This window comes from Pipra filicauda, unplaced genomic scaffold (assembly GCF_003945595.2).
Source record: "Pipra filicauda isolate LSUMZ 115617 unplaced genomic scaffold, ASM394559v2 scaffold123_size2130275_pilon, whole genome shotgun sequence".
Taxonomy (NCBI): Eukaryota; Metazoa; Chordata; class Aves; order Passeriformes; family Pipridae; genus Pipra; species Pipra filicauda.
Genome location: NW_024103696.1, coordinates 1,321,294 through 1,330,878, shown reverse-complemented (window position 1 = coordinate 1,330,878; position 9,585 = coordinate 1,321,294). Strand labels below are relative to the sequence as shown.

The 9,585-nt window shown below is 48.1% G+C and overlaps 1 protein-coding gene across 10 annotated transcripts in view; it reads left to right on the top strand.

Moving 5' to 3' along the window:
- Positions 1 to 2,836: 2,836 nt before the first annotated feature.
- ADGRB3 (adhesion G protein-coupled receptor B3) overlaps positions 2,837 to 9,585 on the top strand; it is a 463,218-nt gene continuing 456,469 nt past the window's right edge. For 5 of the 10 annotated variants that reach the window (XM_027713243.2, XM_027713239.2, XM_027713245.2 and 2 more), the window contains exons 1-2: positions 2,839 to 3,157; positions 5,861 to 6,629. In XM_027713243.2, the coding sequence (XP_027569044.2) occupies positions 5,876 to 6,629 (754 nt within the window). In that variant the 5' untranslated portion in view covers positions 2,839 to 3,157; positions 5,861 to 5,875. Of the gene's footprint in view, positions 3,158 to 3,283; positions 3,403 to 4,201; positions 4,641 to 5,860; positions 6,630 to 9,585 lie in introns of those variants that run through there. The other 5 variants (XM_027713240.2, XM_039389000.1, XM_027713236.2 and 2 more) reach the window with 4 other exon arrangements.

Here is a 9,585-nt window from a genome sequence, read left to right as displayed (position 1 = left end):
CTATTTAAATGCATTGTATGTACACCTTTTGGAAAGCTTCATAAAAGAGTTTGGCAAAATAAACACCTGAAGAAAAGTACAAAGATCAGTGTTTACAGAGCCATAGTGCTGTCTACTCTCTTATATGCATCTGAATCACGGGTCATCTACCGCCACCACCTGCGTCTCCTAGAACGCTTCCATCAACGCTGTCTCCGTACAATCCTAAACATCCACTGGTCAGAATATGTGACCAATACACCTGTTCTAGAACAAGCAGCAGTCACAAGCATTGAGGCCATGTTGCTGAGAACACAGCTGCACTGGGCAGGGCACGTCTCCAGGATGAAGGACCACTGCCTCCCTAAGATCTTGCTTTATGGTGAACTTGCCGCCGGTTGCTGCAAGAGAGGAGCCCCGAAGAAAAGATACAAGGACTCCCTGAAACAACATCTCAGCCTTGGCCATATTGATCACCATAACTGGTCTACTCTGGCCTCCAATCGGGAGGCCTGGAGACACACCATCTATAACGCTGTGGATGCTTTTGAGAAAGCACGCAGGATCACCCTTGAGGAGAAAAGACAATGCAGAAAGAATTGTGCCTTGCAGAATACACCATCTAAGGAGTCTTTCTGCTCTGCCTTTTGCAATCGGACATGCCTATCTCGTATTGGCCTTTTTAGCCACCAACGCGCTTGCAACAAACGTGGGTAGAGCCCTTCCCAAATCTTCGTTCGCGAAGCCTGGCCATGAATGTACACCTTTGATTTGTTCTCCTCATATCACCCTGTCAATGGACCAAACTTTCCCTGAAGTATTTCAAGCAACATGATGATCACCCACATGGAATGTCACCCAATATGGAAGTGAATCTCTAAGCCAGTAACAGTTCAGTTTTCATTGCATTGCATTTGCTGGGCATAGATCCTGCACATCTCTCACATTTTCCTTGGTCAGATATTTTTTGTTTTATTTGTTTTATTTTGACAACAGGGACAAAAAGTATGTACGATTGTAAAAGCTATGAGGGATGTGGTTTACAGCTTGTACCTATGGAAAATACAGTAAAAAGCTATAACCGTGCTTTTGTTTATTTTGGTCAAGTGGTTTGTGACCAGCAATACCTCTGATCAGAATTTGTGCAGCGTGTAATTGTAATCATAAAAGCTCTATATTACTGGAATTCACACCTTGGAGGGTATAGAACAGGGTTGTAGGGGAGAAAACAGACTGATTGATTTGGAAGTTTTCCAGAAGTTTAAACGTTCATTTTCAGAGTGGGTGGGAGGTTGTGTAGCCATGTTACATATGAACTTTGAAGGTGTGGAGGGGCTGTACTGCCCCACAGCCTCAGCAGGGCCTTGTGCTCTGTACAGAATGGCAGTAAGTGGAGCACACGGCAGCCAGGCTGAGAGCTGCTGACTGACAGCAGCATTTATTAAAATGTCATCTCCTAATTTTCACGCCGGATTTCTGTTGTCGTGTAGACTGCCCCAATATCTCACGCCAGAGGGAAAGGCCAGAGAATAACCCAACCCGCCCTGAGGAACGGGAGGCACACAGTCTGAGGGGAGGGAGAAAAAAGCATATCCAACCCTACCCAGCTGTAGCAAAATAAAAAATAAATAAATAAATAAATAAATAAAAGGAGGCGGGGGAGGAGGATGCCCTCCTTGTGCTCCTTGTGGCACGGCTCTTTCCACGAACCTCCCCCGCCTGTCGGACCCCACCCGCCAATAACGGGACGACTTCAGTCGCTGTCGCCTCGCAAACTCCGCTCGCAGCCTGGACAGCGTCTCTCCCGCGCCGGGCATCCTCTTTGGGCACCGCTCCGGGAACCCCTCCGGCTTCCCCTTCCCTCCCGTGCAGAGGGCGGCCGGCGGCGGCCGGGCTAATGGATGCAGCCGCGATCGGGCACAGCCTTATCTCTGCCAGGGAACAAACGCGGCGTTAATTGCAGCCGCTCTGAGGAAATTGCTATTGTTTCCAGTCAAAGGCGGGCGGCAGTTTGAGCGGGTTTATCCCGGGAGCCCTGTATCAGTTAATCTGCATCGCGGGGCCGAGCCGGCAGCTCCTGGGGCTGCGGCGAGTGGGGGGGTTGTGCTTTGGAAGAAAAAATAAGAGGAGAGAGATCAAGTGCCGGCTTCCCGCCCCGGCGTCCCCATTTCCCTCGCTCCCCGCCCGTGGGTTTTTCCTACGCCGAGGCGCAGCCCCAGCGCGCAGCCCCCTCCGTCCGCGGCGAGCAGCGTTTCTGGGGCGCGCTCGGGGCCGCGCAGCCGTGACGCGCGAAAACCACCGCGGGCCCGTCCGCCGGGGTCGGGGGCGCGCCGCGCACACGCGCGGATACGCGCGGAGCGGGGCGCAGGGGCGCGCACGCAGACACCCCCAGCGGGGGCCGCGCACATGCGCGCACTCACGCCCCGGCACACACGGGGGCGGGCGGGCGCTCGCACACGCGCGGGCGCGCACACGGGCGCGCACACCCAGAGCCACACGCAGCGGCACAGACGCGCTCTCGCTCCCGCCGTACTCCCTGCGCGCCCGGCAGCGTTCACACCGCTCCCCGACATCGGCAGCCAAGGACCCCCCCCGCCGCTGTCCGGCCATTAGTGCCTGAGGGGGGGAGGAGGAGGAGGGAGGAAGGAGGAATAAGTCTATTAGTAATAACAGCAACAACAACAACAACAAAACCCACCAACAAATCCGCACTAGCGCCTTAGTCCTTCTCTCAGACCGTCGACTGCCTGGCATCGCCGTGCATCGGGCTGCTGTGCTGGGACTTTGTTTCAAGTAAAAAAAAAAAAAAGGCAAACAAACAAACAAAACCCTTCGATTGCTCAGCCACTTCCATTTTTTCCCCTGCAGTCTCGCTGGTTTGAGGTGGTTGTTTTTTGTTGGTTTTTTTTTTCTTCCCCCTTCATGTGGTTGGATTTGGTGGATCCGGAGCCAAAGCTGCTTTTTTTCCTCAGTGGGGTGTGCGTGTGGCGTGCGGGGATTTTCTCGCTGCGTTTTTTATCTTCTGCTGCTTTTTTTAATCTTGGTTTTGAACCTGAGCCGGGAAAAATGGGAAACGGTGCTTCCGTCAGAAGGGGAATCTCTCCATCACTGTTGTTGGGACGTGTGCCTGTGGTGCTAGTGTTTTAGAGAAATAGCCTGACAGCTTTCGGAGTGGAAGGTAAGGGTGCCCGGGGCATTTCCATTTCCCATTTCCAGGGATTACGACTGGAAAGCTTTTAGCTTGGGATTCCGGGGAGGAGGCGGCGGAGGAGGGGGACAGGCTGTTGCTGAAGGATAGAGACAGCACATACGAAATGATCTCCGCATTTACTTCAGCGCTGCAGTTTAAAAGTTAGAGAAGTCCGTCTTGAGACAGGTCTGCTTCCCTGAGAGTAATTTCCAGCGAGACCGAGAAAACCTGAGGTTTGTGCACGATTGGGGTAATTTGGATTGGGGGGGGGAGGAATGTTAGGTTAATAGGAAGTTAAAATAGGAGAAGTCAGTGGGTCTTCTGTTGGGGGAAAAAAAATAAATGGAGTGATGGCGCCGTCTATGTTCGGCTAAACTACAGTGTCACCTAGAAAATCAGTTTGGGGAATATCCAAACTAAATGCCCCTTTCTTTTCAGCAGAAGAGGATTCTCCCCCTACCCAGATGGGTAGCCTTAAACCTCTGTGGCCGTTTTTTAACCCCCTCTTCCATGGACAAGAATGATCTTTTTAATCTGAGTGTCTAATCCTTTCAGTGATCAGATTCACTCAACATCTAGCAATTCTGCAAACTAACTGAAATGCTGCCGGCACACTCAGTTTGTGTGTCTCTGTACATGTGTGTGTGTAATGCACACAGAGAGAGAGAGATTAAGACACTGTTGTGTTTAAGTAGCATTGTATGAACAAATGCACAACTAAAATGAGGGCTATTTGATCACATTTCTTCATAGGAAACAGCCTAGCACTGCAGACGTCTTTATTTTTCTAGTGCAGATATTACACAGGATGGGAAAAGTCAGAGGCTTTTTTCCTTTTCAAACGGAAAAGTAAATAAGCTCACTTTCTGCTTTCCAGATTATAAAATTAATCCTTTTCCATGGGTGGAATTCTTAATTTAGACACTTATTGTCACATTGGCTTTCAACGCCTACACCATCCTGAATAACACTGCGCAGAACTGCATTGCCTGCAAAGTGCTTCAGCAAAGGGGAAATTGTTTCCAGAATTCCAATAAGTTTCTCTTTCTTAAAACCTTAAATGCTGTACCAGCCCTATTTGGAGAAGGAGGACCATGTTATTCATTGAGATGGATGCTCAGAAAGGAGAAAATCTGATCGTGTGGATAGACCCAGCAGCAGCTCAGCTTTTTTTTTTTTTTAAACCTCTGCTATAAAGAGGGTTAGAGTTGGTGGTGCTTTTTGCCCATTTCAGGATTCAGAGTTTGCATTATAATCTAGGAGATACGAAAATCTCTTCAAGGGAGTTTAATCCGGTGACTTGCTGTGTGTTACGCAATGGGAAACAGAAGATGCCTTGCTGTTTGGTGAGGAGATGAAAAGCTAGGCAAAGACACACATCAAAACTCAGTAACAGCGCCTGTGTGTACGTCTGCCTCTGCTTACTGAGCAACAGTGGAAGAGACTGCAATTTAGAGAGTTTTGAAATTAGGTTAGTATCGCTGCTTTCTGCTTGCATTTAAGAGCAGAAAGCAAAAAGCTACTCATTTGTAAGAGATAAGCAACTTCTCAAAGGTTAATGCTGAAAATGGTCAATTTGATTTTTTTTTTATATCGTTACAGAGATAAATATAACTAAGGTTTGCTGTATCAACCTAGGCCACTGTTGCGAGAACAGAGCATGTGGAGGTTGTGAGGGTTGACAGGTGCAGTAAAACAGCTTTATTTGGAGATACTAGCAGAGAAAATGTAATATGTCTTTCATTGTTCAAGCCCACGGCTGCAAAACACAGGAACTAATCAGACAGTAGAAGATATTTGCAAAAAGAGGGCAAGTGCAGTCCAATAGATGCAGAGATCCTGCTGTAGCACTGCCAGCTATATAGAGCTGCTAGTTGTAGATACTAATACTGTAAACTATTTTATATATCCTTAGAGGTTGAAGCCATTGAAACTATTATCTTAAAAAGCTGGCATTTAGTGGTAGTGTCAGACCAACAATACTTTAATCTGTTTTTGTTTGTTTCTTTGGCAGTGTCAAAATTTTATTAATATATTAATCTCAGTATTTGCTGTCTAAATATCCTTTTTATAGAGACCTCTATATACCAGGTGGCTGGGGTGAAGGCATGTAGGCATATGGGAGATAATGTTCCATCTGTAACAAATAGTAATTTGTGCATTTTTAAATTATGGCTGTAATTCTTCAGTTACCTCTCAGACTTAATAGAAAAATAATGTATAACAACATATGCTACCGGCTTTATTGTTCTATTCCGGTGAAAATCTGCATATGCATATATGAGTATAGCAGATTACTTATTTACTTTTTTGAAGAAATAAATAAATAAATTTCCCTTCTCTTGGTCTGTCAGGTAAGGCATCTAGGCTTTTACTTAAGTTGAGCAGTTCTAGTCCACGCCAGGATGACTACATCCTAGAGAGGAGAGGACATTCCTATTAATAATCTAATAGATGTTGAGTTTTAATTTGCCTGTGGAAGACGTGTCTGTCGCGGTGGCCACATGATGGCGCTGTGAACACAGCGGCAACCCCGGCCCTTGCGTTATAAAATAAAAATTACCTGCCCTTCTTTCTGAAAGGGGTTCTAACTGCAAGCTTGAAAACAGCTGGCTCGAATATTGGAAGGAGTTTGGTTTTCTATGCGTGAAGAATTCTACTTGCATTTTTATTTCATTTCATCTCCTGCAGGCCAAATGACATAGGATGAAGGCTGTTCGTAATTTGCTGATTTATATATTTTCCACCTATCTACTGGTTATGTTTGGATTTAATGCTGCCCAAGACTTCTGGTGTTCCACGTTGGTGAAGGGGGTCATTTATGGATCGTATTCTGTAAGTGAAATGTTTCCTAAAAACTTCACAAACTGCACTTGGACGCTGGAAAATCCAGATCCAACCAAATATAGTATTTACCTGAAATTTTCCAAAAAGGACTTCAGCTGCTCCAACTTTTCCCTCTTGGCTTATCAGTTCGATCATTTTTCCCATGAAAAAATAAAGGATCTTTTAAAGAATAACCATTCTATAATGCAGCTCTGCAATTCCAAGAATGCTTTTGTATTTCTGCAGTACGATAAGAATTTTATTCAGATACGTCGCGTCTATCCTATCAACTTCCCAGGATTACACAAAAAAGAAGAAGAACAAAAATCCTTCTTTGAATTTTTGGTGTTGAACAAGGTGAGCCCAAGCCAGTTTGGGTGCCATGTGTTATGCACTTGGTTGGAGAGCTGCTTGAAATCCGAGAACGGGAGAACTGAGTCCTGTGGGATCATGTATACAAAATGCACCTGCCCTCAGCATTTGGGAGAATGGGGAATAGACGACCAGTCCCTGGTGTTGCTCAATAACGTGGTGCTGCCCCTCAATGAGCAGACGGAAGGCTGCCTGACCCAGGAGCTCCAAACCACCCAGGTCTGCAATCTCACCAGAGAAGCCAAAAGGCCGCCAAAAGAAGGTAGGTGCTTCTTGGAGGGGGGCTGAATTCCACGCCAGTGTGTAAGTCCTGCTGCTGGCTCTCCTTAATACTCACATTCATTTGAGCTGCTCTCCACTCTGGCTCTCCTCTAGACGAGGCAAAAGAGCTGGAGAAGATGCACACTCCCTCAAGGCAGGGAAGGCTGCATTTTCATTTCTAAACTGGTCTGGGCTTCAGCATATAGTTCTGCTGAGCACTGTTGAAACTCCTCACAAGTAAGATCCATCTGTTTTAAGGCCTCACTTACAATAATTCCCACAGGTTGTGAGCCAGGAATCACTCTCCCCCTCACCACCTCTTTACTGCAACCACCCAAATACAAAACCTTGGCCCTCTTGATATGATCCCTTGACTTTGCAAGGAAAACATTTCCAAAGGCATGCAGGCAACCTGACAAAAGACCAAGAGATTTCCATGTTCAGGTCACCTGGTCCTAACTGGGCCAGAACTCAACCACCTAAAACAAAACCCAAAGCAAATGCAATTCCTCAGGGTGAACCCTCTGCCTGAGATACTTGGCAATGTGAGACACTGTGCAGGCAGGACATGCTGGTTTAACCTGCTGGGAGCTCTGCGAAGGGGCCGGGGGCTGCTGCTGCACCTGTTCTCCAGGCAGCTTCGGCTCCCGGAGATGAAGGCTCAGAATCTCATTGCAGTATTAGCGAGGAGGGGGAGGGGGGGCTGATGTGTCATTCCCAGCAGCTGCTTCATGTCCCTGCTGGAAAAAGGGGGTGGCTGTGGAACGGTGTGAAGACAGGGGTCCAGCAATTAGCGTGGCAGCCCTCTGCTTAGTCCCTCTGCTACATACTTCTTGTGTTAGCCTGACATTTTGGGGACGTCGGGGTGGGGAGGGTGATTTTGGGAAGGACGTTAGGGGCTTGCGAGGCAGGGAAGGCATGGGTTGAACCTAGATGGGGGGCTCTGGCTGCAACCTATGGGCGAGGGGGGCCTTCAGAGCTGCCGTGAGGGAGTGGGGGACGGGGGGATAAATTATCGAGCGTTGGATATTGCATTTTAATGCAGGAAATGTTCCCTCTCTCCTTGTTTTTTGCATAGCCACAAAGCTCTCAGTCTGTGGCGAGGCAGTGCCAAGCTCCCAGCCCCCCTAATAGAAGTTGCTTTGTGGAGGAATGTAACATTGACACGTTGTTAGGAGAGAATTTTCTTTAAGGGCAGCCAAGCCCCAGTGCTGTGGGAGAAGAAAAGCTGAACTTGCTCCAGCTGCCGCGGAGCCAGCGTCCAAGGGCAGGGCAGGGGGAGGGGTGGGGGACACTTTTCGGTGTCCTGCGGCTCCGCGCCTCTCCCGCCACCCAGCATCCTGGGAACAGAACGATCCTAACGGACAGGGGAGGCTCGGCTGCCGTAAAAACCTCCCAGAGAAGCGGCGGCAGGGATGGTATTTGAGATAGTTTAGAGCTAATTATTGCCCAGGGAGGCGGAGGCAGCCCCGGCCGCAGCAGGCGGAGCCGGGCAGGAGCCCCGGGCGCTGCGCGGGGGCGCCGCCGCCTCCCCCGCCTGGCGTTGGGCTCGCAGCGCCCGAGACGGCCTCGGGTGAAGCACCGCCTGCGCTCCCTCAGCCTCCACCGTGTGAGAGATGGGAGTCACGGGGGAGCTACGGAGCCCTCTAGAAAATAGAAACGCCGCAGAGCGGAACGCGCGCAGGAACCGCAGCCGCGGTGCGGGGGTCGCCCCGCGTTCTCAGCCTCGCCAGGGTCCAGCGGGACCCCGCGGAGGGGCGAGCGGAGCAGTCGTCGTGGCCCCGGCGCCGCGGGAGGCAGTGTACCCGTGGGAGAAAGGCGCACTATCCCTTCCTCCTCCGCCCCTGCCTCTGATTGCCGTCCTAAGGCACCAGCTGCCTGGTGGGGCCGGGGACGAGGGAACGCGAGCACAGGGGGTGCACAGGCCACCGGGTGTCTTCACATCTTTCCCCAAAACATGCTAAAATCCAAGGGGATGCGTGTCTCCAAGTTAAAGCATCTATTTCAGAAAGGTACTTATTGGAAAGGACAGAGGAAACTGAGGGCAAACACTTGTTTTGGTTTTTTTTCCCTTAAATTTTGTAACATGTTCCCAGCATATTTTGCTTCCAGTTTCAGGCGTATTTTAATTCTTGCCCCTACTTATGCGTTTTCCTCCATATGAGCTTCAGAAATGGCATTGTTAGAGGGGGTGGAAATTTCACTTGGTAGGTGGAAGGTTTGCTTTGCTTGCTTTTCACTGTATTTAGTCTTTTTTTGGGCGTTGCTGAGAATTTTAACATTATTAAAATTATTTCACACTTTTATTTTATTGCTTTAATGCACTTGGAAATCAGTCATCAGATTGTTACTCGAAGTTATAATGAGTTTGCAAATTAAGCCTCACAGTATTTCTCAGTAGCAGTATACTTTTTGTCTTCCACTCAGTTTTGAGCATTTTTTCCTGTTCCTCAGAAGGCTAAAAATGTGCAAGAGAGGTGTGTTGAGTCGTTGTTTTCTGTAGATATAGTCACTTTCATTAGGCACATCAGTCAGTGTATTTGTCTGTATAAAGCTAGTTTGTGGTTCAGTTGAAAGCTTTATTGAAGGATCAAAATGTAGAATGCTCTTGCCACAAACATGATGCAATTCATCACTTCTGTCAACAAACATTAAGGCAAGAAATACAAATTTTGTTTTCACAGACAATCTGCTTTAAGTTATATTGGCACAAGTAGCATAAATAAGGTAGACAATGAGTAAGAGAATGGTTGGTAGGGTTCTTAGTGACAACTGAAAGTACAGTTTTGCCAGTGTAAGTTGAGTTTTAAAGGGAATGGAGTTTGCCATTGGGAAGGTGCTCTGGATTTGATAAGACTCTGTTTTTATGAATTTGTGTATTACTTTTAGGTTTTGTACTGACGTTGCCTAGCAATGATTTTTGGAAACGAATTGCAGAGACCTGACAGCTTTCTGCA